Source organism: Argopecten irradians, chromosome 3 (assembly GCF_041381155.1).
Source record: "Argopecten irradians isolate NY chromosome 3, Ai_NY, whole genome shotgun sequence".
Classification (NCBI taxonomy): Eukaryota; Metazoa; Mollusca; class Bivalvia; order Pectinida; family Pectinidae; genus Argopecten; species Argopecten irradians.
In genome coordinates this window covers 65,913,982-65,934,616 of record NC_091136.1, presented here as the reverse complement: position 1 = coordinate 65,934,616, position 20,635 = coordinate 65,913,982, and the positions used below count along the sequence as shown (strand labels likewise).

The following is a 20,635-nucleotide window of genomic DNA, read 5'->3' as shown; positions in this document are numbered from 1 at the left end:
GTAAATCTTGTACTCTTTGGTACATATGTACTTACTGAGAGTCTGTAGACACTGTTCTGGTAAATCTTGTACTCTTTGGTACATATGTACTTACTGAGAGTCTGTAGACACTGTTCTGGTATATCTTGTACTCTTTGGTACATATGTACTTACTGAGAGTCTGTAGACACTGTTCTGGTATATCTTGTACTCCTGGAGAACACCGTTGGCCTCCAGAGGGTGCTGCCACGTGATGTCAATGTATCTGGCTCCTACAGCCGCGATCAATGGCGGGTCAAAGTCTCCTGGCTCTATAACAATCAATGTGTATCAGTAAAACTACTACTTCTTTATAGCTAAGAATTTATCAGGGGCCATATCCATATACAATCAAATTGAAAACCTACGAATGTCTGGACAATTGAAAACTAGTTCTTCCAAATTTCATGAATTTTGTGTCCACAAAACAATCAGATGCCATGGTTGCTATCTTGGCTGTTTGGCTCAGATGATAACGAAGAATCATGTTAATGATGTATGTAAAGTCTCAAGGCCTTAGTGTAGAAATTAAAATAAACTGGCTATATCATATTGGCCCTTTAAATCACAAGTAAATAACATATCTACCACTTGAGAATATCCCCAAACATTGGTATCTGAGTGTGTGAGCCTATTAATTTACTTACTGTCCTGTAGTGTACGATAGGAGATCCAGTTTGACAAAGTATAACCGTAACTGTTGAAGGCCTTCATCCTAAACTCGTACACTGTGTATGGTACCAGGTCTCGGGTCGTGTAGATGAAAGAAGTAGTTGGGCCAAACACACTGGAAAATCGTAGAAATTCTCTTATACTCTGATACTATTTCTTTTAATTACCAATGAACAAGGTTTGATAAAGCAATGGGATAAAATTTATATTATTTTGCAAAATTGAAAAGATGCAATGCATATCAAAAATGGTATAAAGAAACAACATCGTGACACAATTTATTTCTTGATAATTTTAAGAAATGAATACGAGTAGTTTGAAATGTAGGAAGACATGGTTGTTGAGAGGTTTTATTTAACTGGTGGGATATACTTACTCCTCCACTATAGTGTCATTGTTGAGATCTCGGAACTGCAGCACAAACTGAGGAGATTCCTGGGCATTCTCACGTCCAACTGTCTCCCACATTGCTGTTATGGAGGAAGGCGACTCTGACACCAAGCGAGGAGGCTTTACTCCATCAGGGGCTGTAACAGCAGAGACAAATTAATTGAGGAGGCTTTACTCCATCAGGGGATGTAACAGGAGAGACAAATTAATTGAGGAGGCTTTACTCCATCAGGGGCTGTAACAGGAGTGACAAATCATTTGAGGAAATTTTACTCCATCAGGGGCTGTAACAGGAGTGACAAATCATTTGAGGAGGCTTTACTCCATCAGAGGCTGTAACAGTAGAGACAAATCATTTGAGGAGGCTTTACTCCATCAGGGGCTGTAACAGGAGTGACAAATCATTTGAGGAAATTTTACTCTATCAGGGGCTGTAACAGGAGTGACAAATCATTTGAGGAGGCTTTACTCCATCAGGGGCTGTAACAGGAGTGACAAATCATTTGAGGAGGCTTTACTCCATCAGGGGCTGTAACAGGAGTGACAAATCATTTGAGGAAATTTTACTCTATCAGGGGCTGTAACAGGAGTGACAAATCATTTGAGGAGGCTTTACTCCATCAGGGGCTGTAACAGGAGTGACAAATCATTTGAGGAGGTTTTCCTCCATCAAGAGCTGTAACAGGAGAGACAAAATATTTGAGGGTTGGGGTTGAGTGAGTGGGTAGATGTTCGTGTGATGTAGACATACTGAAGAGATATGTTAGCCCTACAGTAGGCCTTACTTATAGCCCTAGGTGTAGGTCTGTATATGGTACTTACGGCCCGGGGGGTAGGTCTTACTTACAGCCATGGGAGGGAGGTTTTACATACAGCCCTGGGGTAGGTCTTACTTACAGCCCTGGGGGAAGTCTTACTTACAGCCCTGGGGTAGGTCTTACTTACAGCCCTGGGGTAGGTCAGCTCGGCGAATGTTAGATAGGATGTAGCCCCCGGTGTTGGAGGCGTTGACCTGGATGTCATATGAGGACATAGGGATGAGACCCGTGATGGAGATCCACTGGGAATGGTTGGTACCGTAGAACAGACTCCTGGCATCCTGTATTACTGTATAGTCCCAAGTCTCTGTAAGGGAGAAACATCTCTATACAAATCAATGTACTTAATATAAAAGCATTTGTTTTTGTTACCAGCAATTCCAGTGTACAAGTTAACATAAATTCACTGCTTAGGACAACAAATCTGATCAAATAACTTCATTTGCAAAAACAATTTTATAAAATGATGTTTCAAGAGCTTTTCTCTGAAAAAATGATTTTTTTATGTAAAAAGACAAATACTCTACACACGTATGACAGTAGATTTAAGTCTCACCCCCAACCCCCACCACCCCCACCCTCCCTCTTGGCTTTACACTAAAACTCAATACACCTATCTCACCTGGAGCTGTGTAGTAAGATCCAACAAAGAGCACACTGTAATACACAATTCCATTCTCCTCACTTGGAGGGTTCCAGTTGACCTTGACGGTACGTGGACCTTGTACCTCCATTGTCATGACGATGAAGCCTTGTGGAGCAGCCTCCAGGGTGCGTCCGTCGACCATGAGACTGGACCCACAGCCTTGAATTGTACAGGCGCGGACCCTAAATGTGTGTAGACTGTAGGGAAGAAGGCCTGTCACCTGGTAAACCATTGTCATCCCCTGGTACACAAGCACCTCATTGTGGTACAGCTCATACCGTATGATGTGACCTGTAAATCAACCACCTCCGTTACAACACCAACAGTAAATAACTACTGCTAAATCATCTTAGCTATTTACACAATGATTTAAACAGCTGCTTTTCTGTAATTACCAGAAAAAATATTTTTACTATTTTTTTGTTTGTAACAAAGTAATTTTGAGCCTCATACAATTGAATTTTCTTTTAGACTCAATATTGAGATGTTGAATTTAAAAATAAGAGTGGTCGATGTAGAATTACCATTGGGCAGTGAGGGTACATCCCATTCAACCATGAGTTCTGTTGGGGAGGGGGAGGTTAAGACGGGGTCAGGCACTCCCTCAGGAGCACTTTCCTCCGTCAACACTTCACTTGGCTGACTCAGAGTACATCCTCCCATAGTACACGCCTGAAATAATAATGTATACATGTGTAACAGGGCAAGAGTAGTGTGCCACAAGCTGAGCAAGAGTAGTGTGCCACAAGCTGAGCAAGAGTAGTGTGCCACAAGCTGGGCAAGAGTAGTGTGCCACAAGCTGAGCAAGAGTAGTGTGCCACAAGCTGAGCAAGAGCAGTGTGCCACAAGCTGAGCAAGAGTAGTGTGCCACAAGCTGGGCAAGAGTAGTGTGCCACAAGCTGGGCAAGAGTAGTGTGCCACAAGCTGGGCAAGAGTAGTGTGCCACAAGCTGGGCAAGAGTAGTGTGCCACAAGCTGGGCAAGAGTAGTGTGCCACAAGCTGGGCAAGAGTAGTGTGCCACAAGCTGGGCAAGAGTAGTGTGCCACAAGCTGGGCAAGAGTAGTGTGCCACAAGCTGGGCAAGAGTAGTGTGCCACAAGCTGGGCAAGAGTAGTGTGCCACAAGCTGAGCAAGAGTAGTGTGCCACAAGCTGAGCAAGAGTAGTGTGCCACAAGCTGAGCAAGAGTAGTGTGCCACAAGCTGAGCAAGAGTAGTGTGCCACAAGCTGAGCAAGAGTAGTGTGCCACAAGCTGAGCAAGAGTAGTGTGCCACAAGCTGAGCAAGAGTAGTGTGCCACAAGCTGAGCAAGAGTAGTGTGCCACAAGCTGAGCAAGAGTAGTGTGCCACAAGCTGGGCAAGAGTAGTGTGCCACAAGCTGGGCAAGAGTAGTGTGCCACAGCTGGGCAAGAGTAGTGTGCCACAAGCTGGGCAAGAGTAGTGTGCCACAAGCTGGGCAAGAGTAGTGTGCCACAAGCTGGGCAAGAGTAGTGTGCCACAAGCTGAGCAAGAGTAGTGTGCCACAAGCTGGGCAAGAGTAGTGTGCCACAAGCTGGGCAAGAGTAGTGTGCCACAAGCTGGGCAAGAGTAGTGTGCCACAAGCTGAGCAAGAGTAGTGTGCCACAAGCTGAGCAAGAGTAGTGTGCCACAAGCTGGGCAAGAGTAGTGTGCCACAAGCTGGGCACACTAGTAAACACCTGAAAAAATAATGTATACAGTATCAGGGCCTTTACATCCTCCTCTGATAGATATTTACAACATGTAGAGATAAACTTACAGAGAGTGTGATGAAGTAGGTAGTGCCAGCGGTCAGCTCCGGGACGATAAAGTTGGTGAAGAAGTCAGAGGTGTTATAAACAACCTCACCGATAAAGTTAGCGTCGGTGGAGAGATACAACAGGTACCGCTGTAACACTCCATTCATCTGGTCAGGCTTCTCCCAGCGCGCCTCCACACGGGTTGTACCTGTATAAATGTTAGAAATGTGTGTGACTCACCTCTAAAAGATTTCATAGGATCATTTTATCTAATTGCTGATAGATTTGTCTCCTATAGAACTCCTTATCATCCCCAAGGCTATCTCTGTTGATCTCCTTTAGGGAAAGACAAATTCTAGATTGAAAGAATAAAATGGTGTGATGACTCTGAGAATTCCTGTGATCTTGAATATAGGTCAAGGTTACTTTTTTAACAAACTGAGAAGGGAGCTGTGTTGTACAAATTGAGGGTCTAACAACTTACCTAAAGCCACTAAGACAGGGGCTTTCACAAACTCAGGAGGGAGCTGTGCTGTACAAGTTGAGGGTCTAACAACTTACCTAAAGCCACTAAGACAGGGGCCTTCACAAACTCAGGAGGGAGCTGTGCTGTACAAGTTGAGGGTCTAACAACTTACCTAAAGCCACTAAGACAGGGGCCTTCACAAACTCAGGAGGGAGCTGTGCTGTACATGTTGAGGGTCTAACAACTTACCTAAAGCCACTAAGACAGGGGCCTTCACAAACTCAGGAGGGAGCTGTGCTGTACATGTTGAGGGTCTAACAACTTACCTAAAGCCACTAAGACAGGGGCCTTCACAAACTCGGGAGGGAGCTGTGTTGTACAAATTGAGGGTCTAACAACTTACCTAAAGCCACTAAGACAGGGGCCTTCACAAACTCAGGAGGGAGCTGTGCTGTACAAGTTGAGGGTCTAACAACTTACCTAAAGCCACCAAGACAGGGGCTTTCACAAACTCGGGAGGGAGCTGTGTTGTACAAATTGAGGGTCTAACAACTTACCTAAAGCCACTAAGACAGAGGCCTTCACAAACTCAGGAGGGAGCTGTGCTGTACAAGTTGAGGGTCTAACAACTTACCTAAAGCCACTAAGACAGGGGCTTTCACAAACTCGGGAGGGAGCTGTGTTGTACAAATTGAGGGTCTAACAACTTACCTAAAGCCACTAAGACAGGGGCCTTCACAAACTCAGGAGGGAGCTGTGCTGTACAAGTTGAAAGTCTAACAACTTACCTAAAGCCACTAAGACAGGGGCCTTCACAAACTCAGGAGGGAGCTGTGCTGTACATGTTGAGGGACTAACAACTTACCTAAAGCCACTAAGACAGGGGCCTTCACAAACTCAGGAGGGAGCTGTACTGTACAAGTTGAGGGTCTAACAACTTACCTAAAGCCACTAAGACAGGGGCCTTCACAAACTCAGGAGGGAGCTGTACTGTACAAGTTGAGGGTCTAACAACTTACCTAAAGCCACTAAGACAGGGGCCTTCACAAACTCAGGAGGGAGCTGTGCTGTACAAGTTGAGGGTCTAACAACTTACCTAAAGCCACTAAGACAGGGGCCTTCACAAACTCAGGAGGGAGCTGTGCTGTACAAGTTGAGGGTCAACAACTTACCTAAAGCCACTAAGACAGGGGCCTTCACAAACTCAGGAGGGAGCTGTGCTGTACAAGTTGAGGGTCTAACAACTTACCTAAAGCCACTAAGACAGGGGCCTTCACAAACTCAGGAGGGAGCTGTGCTGTACAAGTTGAGGGTCTAACAACTTACCTAAAGCCACTAAGACAGGGGCCTTCACAAACTCAGGAGGGAGCTGTGCTGTACAAGTTGAAAGTCTAACAACTTACCTAAAGCCACTAAGACAGGGGCCTTCACAAACTCAGGAGGGAGCTGTGCTGTACATGTTGAGGGTCTAACAACTTACCTAAAGCCACTAAGACAGGGGCCTTCACAAACTCAGGAGGGAGCTGTGCTGTACAAGTTGAGGGTCTAACAACTTACCTAAAGCCACTAAGACAGGGGCCTTCACAAACTCAGGAGGGAGCTGTGCTGTACATGTTGAGGGTCTAACAACTTACCTAAAGCCACTAAGACAGGGGCCTTCACAAACTCAGGAGGGAGCTGTGCTGTACATGTTGAGGGTCTAACAACTTACCTAAAGCCACTAAGACAGGGGCCTTCACAAACTCAGGAGGGAGCTGTGCTGTACAAGTTGAGGGTCTAACAACTTACCTAAAGCCACTAAGACAGGGGCCTTCACAAACCCAGGAGGGAGCTGTGCTGTACATGTTGAGGGTCTAACAACTTACCTAAAGCCACTAAGACAGGGGCCTTCACAAACTCAGGAGGGAGCTGTGCTGTACAAGTTGAGGGTCTAACAACAGTTGAGGGTCTAACAACTTACCTAAAGCCACTAAGACAGGGGCCTTCACAAACTCAGGAGGGAGCTGTACTGTACAAGTTGAGGGTCTAACAACTTACCTAAAGCCACTAAGACAGGGGTCTTCACAAACCCAGGAGGGAGCTGTACTGTACAAGTTGAGGGTCTAACAACTTACCTAAAGCCACTAAGACAGGAGCCTTCACAAACTCAGGAGGGAGCTGTGCTGTACAAGTTGAGGGTCTAACAACTTACCTAAAGCCACTAAGACAGGGGCCTTCACAAACTCGGGAGGGAGCTGTGCTGTACTGAGGAGAGTTGCCGGTCCATCGGTACAGCCGACCTGAGTACAGGCTCGGACATAGAACTGGTAGGATGTGTACACCTGGACCAAGGAGAAATGGTATAGCAATCAAATTACTGATCAGCATAGCAAATCTAAAATGAAAATATGGAAAAACTTCATTTTGATAAAGGCAGACTACTCAGAAACATAAAGTATTTTGCACAATTTTGTCTTGGTATTTGAATGCATAATTTGTATTAAGATCATTCTTCGAGCAAAGAATTCTAGTTCCCTGTATATTCTGGAAATAAACTTTTTCCTCACCCGTAGACCTGTGATGTTGAACATTCGCTGACCACCACTGTAGATCTGACGGCCATCTTGGTACAGGAAGTAGCCGGTGATGACTCCGTTGGGCCGGCCTGGGATGTCCCAGTAGATGGTAAGGAAGGTTGTGGCTGCTCTAGCTGTGGGGACAGGGACCTCCTCTGGGGCTGGACAAACACACAATACTTAGGTATCATCCATACACATAACACTTAGATATCTCAGGCAAATCTCTTTACCAAAGACTGCAGCTTAATATATTGAATTAAATGTGAAGGAAAGCCATTAGAAATATGAAAACAAATTTATAATGCCATCAAAGAAATATCAGTAGTTTTACACCTTTAATCATTTACGTAATCAAAATATTTTTTGTTATTCATAGCCATATTAAACTCCTTGTGTAAACTAACCTTCCTCCTTAGTTGTTACGTTGACACCGGTGGCACTCTCACTACAGCCGCCTCCAGTACAGGCGGCCACCCTAACCGAGTAGTCAGTGTTAGGGACTGCTGTTGTTATCTCACCTGTAACATTACACAGGTATAATATAGTTACCCCCCAGTACAGGTGACCACCCTCACCGAGTAGTCAGTGTTAGGGACTGCTGTTGTTATCTCACCTGTAACATTACACAGGTATAATATAGTTACCCCCCAGTACAGGTGACCACCCTCACCGAGTAGTCAGTGTTAGGGACTGCTGTTGTTATCTCACCTGTAACATTACACAGGTATAATATAGTTACCCCCCAGTACAGGTGACCACCCTCACCGAGTAGTCAGTGTTAGGGACTGCTGTTGTTATCTCACCTGTAACATTACACAGGTATAATATAGTTACCCCCCAGTACAGGTGACCACCCTCACCGAGTAGTCAGTGTTAGGGACTGCTGTTGTTATCTCACCTGTAACATTACACAGGTATAATATAGTTACCCCCCAGTACAGGTGACCACCCTCACCGAGTAGTCAGTGTTAGGGACTGCTGTTGTTATCTCACCTGTAACATTACACAGGTATAATATAGTTACCCCCCAGTACAGGTGACCACCCTCACCGAGTAGTCAGTGTTAGGGACTGCTGTTGTTATCTCACCTGTAACATTACACAGGTATAATATAGTTACCCCCCAGTACAGGTGACCACCCTCACCGAGTAGTCAGTGTTAGGGACTGCTGTTGTTATCTCACCTGTAACATTACACAGGTATAATATAGTTACCCCCCAGTACAGGTGACCACCCTCACCGAGTAGTCAGTGTTAGGGACTGCTGTTGTTATCTCACCTGTAACATTACACAGGTATAATATAGTTACCCCCCAGTACAGGTGACCACCCTCACCGAGTAGTCAGTGTTAGGGACTGCTGTTGTTATCTCACCTGTAACATTACACAGGTATAATATAGTTACCCCCCAGTACAGGTGACCACCCTCACCGAGTAGTCAGTGTTAGGGACTGCTGTTGTTATCTCACCTGTAACATTACACAGGTATAATATAGTTACCCCCGTACAGGTGACCACCCTCACCGAGTAGTCAGTGTTAGGGACTGCTGTTGTTATCTCACCTGTAACATTACACAGGTATAATATAGTTACCCCCCAGTACAGGCGGCCACCCTCACTGAGTAGTCAGTGTTAGGGACTGCTGTTGTTATCTCACCTGTAACATTACACAGGTATAATATAGTTACCCCCCAGTACAGGTGACCACCCTCACCGAGTAGTCAGTGTTAGGGACTGCTGTTGTTATCTCACCTGTAACATTACACAGGTATAATATAGTTACCCCCCAGTACAGGCGGCCACCCTAACCGAGTAGTCAGTGTTAGGGACTGCTGTTGTTATCTCACCTGTAACATTACACAGGTATAATATAGTTACCCCCCAGTACAGGCGGCCACCCTCACCGAGTAGTCAGTGTTAGGGACTGCTGTTGTTATCTCACCTGTAACATTACACAGGTATAATATAGTTACCCCCCAGTACAGGTGACCACCCTCACCGAGTAGTCAGTGTTAGGGACTGCTGTTGTTATCTCACCTGTAACATTACACAGGTATAATATAGTTACCCCCCAGTACAGGTGACCACCCTCACCGAGTAGTCAGTGTTAGGGACTGCTGTTGTTATCTCACCTGTAACATTACACAGGTATAATATAGTTACCCCCCCAGTACAGGTGACCACCCTCACCGAGTAGTCAGTGTTAGGGACTGCTGTTGTTATCTCACCTGTAACATTACACAGGTATAATATAGTTACCCTCCAGTACAGGTGACCACCCTAACCGAGTAGTCAGTGTTAGGGACTGCTGTTGTTATCTCACCTGTAACATTACACAGGTATAATATAGTTACCCCCCAGTACAGGTGACCACCCTCACCGAGTAGTCAGTGTTAGGGACTGCTGTTGTTATCTCACCTGTAACATTACACAGGTATAATATAGTTACCCCCCAGTACAGGTGACCACCCTCACCGAGTAGTCAGTGTTAGGGACTGCTGTTGTTATCTCACCTGTAACATTACACAGGTATAATATAGTTACCCCCCAGTACAGGTGACCACCCTCACCGAGTAGTCAGTGTTAGGGACTGCTGTTGTTATCTCACCTGTAACATTACACAGGTATAATATAGTTACCCCCCAGTACAGGTGACCACCCTCACCGAGTAGTCAGTGTTAGGGACTGCTGTTGTTATCTCACCTGTATCATTACACAGGTATAATATAGTTAACTCTATTTTCAATACAGGTAAATGACAACACAGGATTCACTGGTTCCCCATTAGGTACGCAGGTAAAGCGTGATACATACCAAACATCCTATTGACCGTGAATTCCTCCTCCACTGGCGGGATGGTGCGGTTGTTTCTGTCGTAAGCCAGCAAGATGTATTTGGTCAGGAGACCGGCAGTAATGAGTGGACTTCGCCAGCGGGCAGTAATCACATACCCGGAAAGTACTGTAACGTCGTAAGGGGGCTTAACTCCGATAGGGGCTAAAACATAAAGGTCACTACATTATTATATACATAACTAACATTATATAATAAGGGGGCTTAACTCCGATAGGGGCTAAAACACAAAGATCACTACACAACCAACATTATAGAACAATGTTTGATGCATAGTCTTGATAAAAGGTTTAGTTTTTATCAATTCATCATTGCCAATGATTACCCCCACGAAGTTATAGAGGGTCAGTAAGAAGTAAATCACCCCTATAAATCGTTCTGTTCCTGTAATGGCTTTAGGCCAGAAACTCTGTATATAAGTGCCAACCTACCTCCTTCTTTGGTCTGACCGTATCCCCAGGAACTTGATACTGAGCCGGCATCATTGCTGGCTACCACTCTATACAGGTAATCTGTAAACAATGTCACAACAAAAACTGCTTATATGTAGGGCTTATTTGTTTGTGATCAAACTGTTTTTTTCTTGTGGCCCATCTTTGTTTACATTTTCTTTCTGAATTTGATGTTTTTGTGTGTTTAATTTCAGCCAATGAATTTTAACTTTTGACCAATCTAAAAACCATACATCCCAGACCTGAGTAAGGGTGAAGATCCGCGTCGAGATAAGTGGTTTCCGTGCCGTTGTAGATGTATTCGACGACATCGTCCCGACACGTGACAGCAGGAAGGTGGTAAGGTGTACAACCGTCCAGATTGACATTTTCTACAACCTTAACCAGACTGATCGCGTTCATGTAAACCAGATAGTACGGGCTAAACTCTCCAATCCTCAGGTCAGCCAGACAGCCACCAAATTCTGGACAGACAATAAATAGACACAACACAGAATTTAAATATCCAACAACATAGATCATCAAAAATATGTATTATTAGCCAATAATGATATGAAAGTTTTATCAGAATATCTTCGAATGGTTCAGACACAACATTGTAGTAAAATACAAAGATTTGAATGTGACCTTGATGTCATACCCAAGAGGACGGTAACACATTATTTAAAAATTTCATTTTGTACCCATCAATCATACAGGCCTAACTTGTGACGTATGATAAAGCCTAGCCTCAAATGGTGCTGAGGGTTTTTGACGTACGATAAAGCCTAGCCTCCAATGGTGCTGAGAGCTTGTGACGTATGATAAAGCCTAGCCTCCAATGGTACTGAGAGCTTGTGACATATGATAAAGCTTACCCTCCAATGGTACTGAGAGCTTGTGAAGTATGATAAAGCTTACCCTCCAATGGTACTGAGAGCTTGTGACATATGATAGAGCTTACCCTCCAATGGTGCTGAGAGCTTGTGACATATGTTAAAGCTTACCCTTCAATGGTGCTGAGAGTTTGTGACGTATGATAAAGCCTAGCCTCCAATGGTGCTGAGAGCTTGTGACATATGATAAAGCTTACCCTCCAATGGTACTGAGAGTTTGTGAAGTATGATAAAGCCTAGCCTCCAATGGTGCTGAGAGTTTGTGAAGTATGATAAAGCCTAGCCTCCAATGGTGCTGAGAGCTTGTGACGTATGATAAAGCTTACCCTTCAATGGCGCTGAGAGCTTGTGACATATGATAAAGCTTACCCTCCAATGGTGCTGAGAGCTTGTGACATATGATAGAGCTTACCCTTTAATGGTACTGAGAGTTTGTGAAGTATGATAAAGCCTAGCCTCCAATGGTGCTGAGGGTTTGTGACCTATGATAAAGCCTAGCCTTAAATGGTGCTGAGAGCTTGTGACATATGATAAAGCTTACCCTTCAATGGTGCTGAGAGCTTGTGACATATGATAGAGCTTACCCTCCAATGGTACTGAGAGTTTGTAAAGTATGATAAAGCCTAGCCTCCAATGGTGCTGAGGGTTTGTGACGTATGATAAAGCCTAGCCTTAAATGGTGCTGAGAGCTTGTGACATATGATAAAGCTTACCCTTCAATGGTGCTGAGAGCTTATGACATATGATAGAGCTTACCCTCCAATGGTGCTGAGAGCTTGTGATGTATGATAAAGCTTACACTCCAATGGTGCTGAGAGCTTGTGACATATGATTGAACTTACCCTTCAATGGTACTGAGAGTTTGTGAAGTATGATAGAGCTTACCCTCCAATGGTACTGAGAGCTTGTGACATATGATAAAGCTTACCCTTCAATGGTGCTGAGAGCTTGTGACATATGATAGAGCTTACCTTCCAATGGTACTGAGAGTTTGTGAAGTATGATAAAGCCTAGCCTCCAATGGTGCTGAGAGCTTGTGACATATGATAAAGCTTACCCTTCAATGGTGCTGAGAGCTTGTGACATATGATAAAGCTTACCCTCCAATGGTGCCGAGAGCTTGTGACATGATAGAGCTTAAACTCCAATGGTGCTAAGAGCGTGTGACGTATGATAAAGCCTAGCCTCCAATGGTGCTGAGGGTTTGTGACATATGATAAAGCTTACCCGCCAATGTTGCTGATAGTTTGTGAAGTATGATAAAGCCTAGCCTCCAATGGTACTGAGAGTTTGTGACATATGATAAAGCTTACCCTCCAATGGTGCTGAGGGTTTTTGACGTACGATAAAGCCTAGCCTCCAATGGTACTGAGAGCTTGTGACGTATGATAAAGCCTAGCCTCCAATGGTGCTGAGAGTTTGTGACATACGATAAAGCTTACCCTCCAATGGTGCCGAGAGTTTGTGACATACGATAAAGCTTACCCTCCAATGGTGTCGAGAGTTTGTGACGTATGAGAAAGCCTAACCTCCAATGTTGCCGATAGTTTGTGACATATGATAAAGCTTACCCTCCAATGGTGCTGAGAGCTTGTGACATATGATAAAGCCTAGCCTCGAATGGTGCTGAGAGCTTGTGACATACAAGTAAGCTTACCCTCTAATGGTGCTGAGAGTTTGTGACGTATGATAAAGTTGTATGCATCAGAATCGACAGGTACTCCTCCAACATACAGATCAGATATGGGCTGGACCTTCAACTTGAAGGTCGGATCTCCTTGAGTTGCTGTTCCCCCTCCATTTGATACGGTGATTGTTGCTTCTTGGTGGTTCTTGTAAGCCAAGGTATCATACCATCTCCCATCACAGAAATTAGTACCAGTCGGTCTCAAAGTCACACTTCCAGTGGCTACGTTATTGGAGAATTCAAAGTACAGAGATCCCTGGATAAGTGCAACAAAAGCATACACCCCCGGGCCTCCATACGTAAAGAACAGAAGCCCTGTGTGCATGTCTGTTCGGAAGGCAAATCGAAGTTCCTGTCTATCGCCCAGAGTCCAGTAATCGTTGGGGAGGGTCAGATAACCTTGACCTTGGAAATGATACCCCCGGTCAAGGTTAATTGGACAGCCTTGCCAGTTGAAGTAGGCCAGGTCATTTGTCTCGGCAGTGTTCCAGTCCAAAGGCTTCCACACCTCAACAGGATACACCTGGTGTAGGATCTGGATGTCTCGGATACATCCCTGGAACCCCTGCCGGATTATCTGGAAACAGAATGATAATATTGGTTCTAATTGTTTCAATCTGAAATCCTCCTTAAGGCCACACCAAATAAATCAGTTGTTTTTCGGGAACTGAAGAAAAAAATTGGAAGTGAGCGAGTGACATAGTTTTGTTTTTAATAAGATATCCATTTTCAGATTTTCAGAAGCGAAGGGATCCAATTGTCATGCCAGCGCTATTTTTTGGGGATTTTTTTTTTAATATTTCAAAATATTTATATTGAATTAATTATGATTATTTTAATTTTGCATCCATTCATTGACAAAAATAACGAATAAGCAATATTATTAAAAAAAAAAAACACAAAAAAAATCCACAGTCATCGATGATTTAACTTTGCCTACCTGTACTTGAGTTTCAATTGACCGATCGCCAGGTGTAATATAGCCACGCCTCGCGCTCACAAACGCACGTGTTTCTATTCAATGTCGGAGCAAACATCGTAGCACATACAATACAAAATGCAAAGTCACGTGCGGTTTGATTGACAGCTGGCGATCCGTCAATAGTCGTTTGGGAGTCCTTCGACGACAGCTCAGAACTTACCTGTACTCGAGTTTGAATAGTCGTTTGGAAGTCCTCTGACTTACAGTCCAGAACTTCCCTGTACTCGAGTTTGAATAGTCGTTTGGGAGTCCTTTGACGACAGCCCAGAACTTACCTGTACTCGAGTTTGAATAGTCGTTTGGGAGTCCTTTGACGACAGCCCAGAACTTACCTGTACTTGAGTTTGAATAGTCGTTTGGGAGTCCTCTGATGTACAGTCCAGAACTTACCTGTACTCGAGTTTCAATAGTCGTTTGGGAGTCCTTTGACGACAACCCAGAACTTACCTGTACTCGAGTTTGAATAGTCGTTTGGGAGTCCTCTGATGTACAGTCCAGAACTTACCTGTACTCGAGTTTCATTAGGTGTTTGGGAGTCCTTCGACGACAGCCCAGAACTTACCTGTACTCGAGTTTGAATAGTCGTTATGGAGTCCTCTGATGTACAGTCCAGAACTTACCTGTACTCGAGTTTCATTAGGTGTTTGAGAGTCCTTCGACGACAGCCCAGAACTTACCTGTACTCGAGTTTGAATAGTCGTTTGGGAGTCCTCTGACGTACAGTCCAGAACTTACCTGTACTCGAGTATCATCATCCTGTCGGCGTATCACATAGTCGTTTGGGAGTCCTCCGACGTACAGCCCAGAACTAGGCCCAATGATGGTACCACTGGCACACAGGTTTTCTCTGCGTCCTGGGTAACAGATTACAATCACTAGAAACGTGACACCAAAATACAGCCAAATCATCAGAACATTTATATGTACAGACATCACTTCCCTACATATCTTTTGGTATAGATATATTCCATCTAAAATCATGCTATCATTTCCTTCCTTTTTAAACTTTAGATTTTTCAAAAATACTTTCATATGTTCAGGCATTATACAATTGTTTTATGTAGGATATATTTCAAATAAACGAAAATAGAAACTGCATGTCTTCAAATCATTTTTTCCATAACAACCAAATTAGTGATGTTGTAGAAGTACACAGAATGGAACTAACCCAAGTCAGTAGTGATAGTCCTGACATTGTGTAATGATGTTAGAAGAAGGATTAAATCATCAGGCAAAGTATTTTCTTGGTAAACTTTTTTCTAATTGACATTTAAATTTCAAATTACTTTTCACTTTTCAAATTACATGGCATTTAAATCCTTGATAACATCTGTATATTTATATCTTTAGTAATGCACTGATGTTCACACTTGTAGATATATTGCAGAGGAAATTGAAGAGGCAAGAATTATACCAATACTAATAAGTATTCACGCTGTACTCACCATAAAATATCAGTAACTTAGTTATTAATAATAATGGGAAGATTAAAGTTTGTGAAGAACAATGGGGAGGATGGTTGTTGGGGATAAAATGGAAACAGCTGAGGCCTGTCAACAAAATTGAAGAAGCTTTTTTTATATTAATTTGTTAATAATTATTCTGCAGTGAAATGATCTTTGAGAAGATTTAAGTAGATTAAGATTCTTGAGAAGATAAGATAGTGTGTTAGGTGGAATCAGGAGTGAGTAGTATATTTCTGGTGCTGAGAGGATGTGAGGGTACAACAGAGAAAATATAAAGTGACCACTGCAAACCTGACCAATACACGTCTATGGAAATGTTGGCCATCCTGTCAATACGCTTGGCTACTATATGGCGCCATGTAAAGTCATTGTACGGCAGCCCTTCATCATTTGTGGGCGTGACGAACGATGCACATCCTGGTATGAGGGACAAATTACAAAATAAAAATCAGACATATACAGCTAAACCTGGTAGACTTGAAGTCATGTAGTTAGTCCCAAACTTAAAGTCCACTGAATACTGGGACAAAGTTTTCCCATGGAGCCTCCTCCGACTTAGCGAGGTTTGACTGTATCTGGTGGTTGGTACAGCACCTTAGATTGATTATTAAAACCCTGTATCTGCTCTAGGAGCTGTGGATAAAAACTTTGAGTGCATTAACTGTAAGCAGTAAACTACAATACACAAAGAAAACTCCTACTTTATAGAAACAAAATCTGGTTTCTGAACCATGTTCTCTTTTGTCCACCTAATTCCCACAGCTACTCGAAATAGGATTTGCTGTAAAGCACTTTGGGGGTCAATATTTGTGTGTCCTAGACGAGTCATATTCATAGAGATTAAATTTCGGAATTCACTGATTCCTATAATTTTTTTTGACAATTAATTGTTCTAGGTATATTAATGAATTTCTGAATATTTTGCTGGTTTTTAGTAGGATTTCAGTGAAAAGATGTATAGTGCTATACAGTAAAATTTATATCATCATCAAGTGTATTGTGTTACATTAATGCACCCAAAGCCTAGTTTATCACATGATAAATTAGCTGACAGGTAGGCCTTACATGTCACAGTACATTTAGACACAAAGCCTATCTAGCTCAGCCTGGGATCAAGGTACAAATATTCCTCAGACAATCTGGAATAGGAAGAAACAAAGATCAGAATCTAAAACTTGATTCTATATTCTCAAATTAGAAATTAAACCAAACTGGAGCCTACAGTGAACCCATTTGTTATCTTATGGCTATCCAAGCATGTTTGTTTTGTTTGATTTAGTAAGGAACAGTAAAACAGATATATCTGATATAGTAAGAAAGCCATTTAACTAAACCCAGTTGTGTAGTGGAAATCCTGACCCCAGGCTAGGCCTTCTAAGCTATTTGTCAATATTCATGCACGACAATGAGGAACAGAGCAGGCTTCAGTTTGGTGCTTCTCATTCAAACTCTCATGCATATTGTGCTGCTGTTAAGCAAATGTGACTAGCATAGCCTTTAATTGAAAGGACATGAGATATACTATGAGTTTTGAAATAGAATCAGAACTTTGAAATCTTGGACAATTGTTTTCTTTATATTTTATTTCTTTTGTGGGAAAGAGAATAGAACTGAGTCACCATTAACAGCAAGACAACAGCAAAAACAACAAAAAAGACTCTTTCCACCAGTGTCAGGCAGACAAGCAGATCTAGAAACTAGAAGCAATCAAGAAGCAATATCTAAAATGTCACAGCAAACCATCACACAAATTGATGACATCATCAGCCACACCACTCAAATCAATGATGTCATCAAGCTAACCTTTGAACTGATTATCGATACTGATATCAGCATATTCATCGTCTCGTACAGCTTCCAGGAAATGCCAAATGTTGTCGTTATAGGTACGGTCACTATCAGATTGTGGATCTATCTCCACGTACGACACACAACCTAGCCAGAAACACCCCAAATAGATGTCATCATATATTCACTATATTTGATTGAAAGTAATGTTCAATTCAACCTATAAGATACATCTTTAATTCAACAAGGTTCAATTCAAATTCAATTTATTTTGAAAAAAGTAGATAACAAAAATTTGACTGTATATAATCAGAAGTGCGTGAAAATAAATTCACATAAGAATCTCAGAAGCTTTGACCCAGAACACAAAACTTCTCGTCTGGTTCACAAAACGTACACAAATATGATATTATCTTACATAATTACAGTTAAATAGGTTAACCTGGAGGTAACTCTACTACCACTTATAACAGATATGGACTTACCCTGAGGATCAAACAAGAACCATGGCCTGCCTGCTCGGAACTGTAGAGCGAGGAATTCCTCCTGTTTACCTGCTGACGCTGCGTAGAGCAGCAGACCATCTCGCTGTCTAGTGCGGAACCACAGCTGGATCCCTGAGGGGTAAAGAAGACTAGATAAGTCATCAAAAATAAGTTTATCAATCCTTAACTATTGACAACAAAGTTATATGAGATATTTGGATCAGATACTGTTATTTCAGCATCTGACAGCCATCAATCCTCTAGTTACTAGGTAGACACCTATATCCTTATTACTCTACAGAGGATCTAAGTTTGGACAATGCTACATACCTGTAAAACCCACGTTGGAGGGGATGGTTTCTGATGGGAACTTGTAGTAGCCTCCCCCGGGAAATCTGGTGCCTGCCACCACCTGTGGTGGGAAACTAAGGGCCGGTGTGGTCTTCTGTACAGAGTACTGTGGTTCGGGTCCATTAGGGTAGAGAGGCGAGGTCCATCCGACATGTATCACAGTAGAGTTGAGACTGGCTACAGCAGGCTTAGTCATCCCTCTAGGAGCTGAGCATTTAAAACACTACTATTTTGAAGTACTATAAACATAATGTTACAGGCCCGCACCATGTATATATAATATGGAGAAACTTCCCTTCTTGAAGCGTAAATCCATATCCCTCAGTACTGTTGATGCACCCCATACTTTTACAGGCCCCAACCATGTATATATATGATATGGAGAGAGATACTGTCTTGAAGCGTAAATCCATATCCCTCAGTACTGTTGATGCACCCCATACTGTTACAGGCCCCAACCATGTATATATATGATATGGAGAGAGATACCATCTTGAAGCGTAAATCCATATCCCTCAGTACTGTTGATGCACCCCATACTATTACAGGCCCCGACCATGTATATATATGATATGGAGAGAGTTACCATCTTGAAGCGTAAATCCATATCCCTCAGTACTATTGATGCATCCCATACTGTTACAGGCCCCGACCATGTATATATATAATATGGAGAAACTTCCCTTCTTGAAGCGTAAATCCATATCCCTCAGTACTGTTGATGCACCCCATACTGTTACAGGCCCCAACCATGTATATATATGATATGGAGAGAGATACCGTCTTGAAGCGTAAATCCATATCCCTCAGTACTGTTGATGCACCCCATACTGTTACAGGCCCCAACCATGTATATATATGATATGGAGAGAGATACCATCTTGAAGCGTAAATCCATATCCCTCAGTACTGTTGATGCACCCCATACTATTACAGGCCCCGACCATGTATATATATGATATGGAGAGAGTTACCATCTTGAAGCGTAAATCCATATCCCTCAGTACTATTGATGCATCCCATACTATTACAGGCCCCAACCATGTATATATATGACATAGAGAGAGTTACCATCTTGAAGCGTAAATCCATATCCCTCAGTACTGTTGATGCACCCCATACTATTACAGGCCCCAACCATGTATATATATGATATGGAGAGAGATACCGTCTTGAAGCGTTAATCCATATCCCTCAGTACTGTTGATGCACCCCATACTATTACAGGCCCCAACCATGTATATATATATGATATGGAGAGAGATACCGTCTTGAAGCGTTAATCCATATCCCTAAGTACTGTTGATACACCCCATACTGTTACAGGCCCCAACCATGTATATATATAATATGGAGAGAGATACCGTCTTGAAGCGTTAATCCATATCCCTCAGTACTGCTGATACACCCCATACTGTTACAGGCCCCAACCATGTATATATATGATATGGAGAGAGTTACCATCTTGAAGCGTTAATCCATATCCCTCAGTACTGTTGATACACCCCATACTGTTACAGGCCCCAACCATGTATATATATGATATGGAGAGAGTTACCGTCTTGAAGCGTAAATCCATATCCCTCAGTACTGTTGATGCACCCCATACTATTACAGGCCCCAACCATGTATATATATGATATGGAGAGAGATACCGTCTTGAAGCGTTAATCCATATCCCTCAGTACTGTTGATACACCCCATACTGTTACAGGCCCCAACCATGCACGTATATAATATGGAGAAAGTTACCGTCTTGAAGTGTAAATCCATATCCCTCAGTACTGTTGATGCACCCCATACTGTTACAGGCCCCAACCATGTATATATATGATATAGAGAGAGTTACCGTCTTGAAGTGTAAATCCATATCCCTAAGTACTGTTGATACATCCCATACTGTTACAGGCCCCAACCATGTATATATATGATATGGAGAGAGTTACCATCTTGAAGCGTAAATCCATATCGCTAAGTACTGTTGATACATCCCATACTGTTACAGGCCCCGACCATGTTTTTATATATAATATGGAGAAAGTTACCGTCTTGAAGCGTTAATCCATATCCCTCAGTACTGTTGATGCACCCCATACTGTTACAGGCCCCAACCATGTATATATATGATATGGAGAGAGTTACCATCTTGAAGCGTAAATCCATATCCCTCAGTACTGTTGATGCATCCCATACTGTTACAGGCCCCAACCATGTATATATATGATATGGAGAGAGTTACCATCTTGAAGCGTAAATCCATATCCCTCAGTACTGTTGATGCACCCCATACTGTTACAGGCCCCAACCATGTATATATATGATATGGAGAGAGTCTTGCAGCGTTAATCCATATCCCTCAGTACTGTTGATACACCC

General features: G+C 42.9%; 1 protein-coding gene across 1 annotated transcript in view; it reads right to left on the bottom strand.

Annotated features, from left to right (window-relative positions):
* The window catches only part of LOC138319797 (usherin-like), a 96,057-nt gene that overhangs the window by 32,013 nt on the left and 43,409 nt on the right, over nucleotides 1-20,635 (bottom strand). The window contains exons 17-34 of the mRNA XM_069262930.1: nucleotides 18,239-18,466; nucleotides 17,909-18,040; nucleotides 17,439-17,570; nucleotides 14,905-15,023; nucleotides 13,158-13,764; nucleotides 10,868-11,089; nucleotides 10,605-10,685; nucleotides 10,135-10,317; nucleotides 7,726-7,839; nucleotides 7,310-7,479; nucleotides 6,955-7,084; nucleotides 4,318-4,505; nucleotides 3,069-3,216; nucleotides 2,521-2,835; nucleotides 2,026-2,205; nucleotides 1,067-1,217; nucleotides 666-805; nucleotides 154-290 (exon numbers count right to left, since the gene is read on the bottom strand). Coding sequence (XP_069119031.1) covers nucleotides 154-290; nucleotides 666-805; nucleotides 1,067-1,217; nucleotides 2,026-2,205; nucleotides 2,521-2,835; nucleotides 3,069-3,216; nucleotides 4,318-4,505; nucleotides 6,955-7,084; nucleotides 7,310-7,479; nucleotides 7,726-7,839; nucleotides 10,135-10,317; nucleotides 10,605-10,685; nucleotides 10,868-11,089; nucleotides 13,158-13,764; nucleotides 14,905-15,023; nucleotides 17,439-17,570; nucleotides 17,909-18,040; nucleotides 18,239-18,466 — 3,377 coding nt within the window. The remainder of the gene's footprint in view (nucleotides 1-153; nucleotides 291-665; nucleotides 806-1,066; nucleotides 1,218-2,025; nucleotides 2,206-2,520; nucleotides 2,836-3,068; nucleotides 3,217-4,317; nucleotides 4,506-6,954; nucleotides 7,085-7,309; nucleotides 7,480-7,725; nucleotides 7,840-10,134; nucleotides 10,318-10,604; nucleotides 10,686-10,867; nucleotides 11,090-13,157; nucleotides 13,765-14,904; nucleotides 15,024-17,438; nucleotides 17,571-17,908; nucleotides 18,041-18,238; nucleotides 18,467-20,635) is intronic.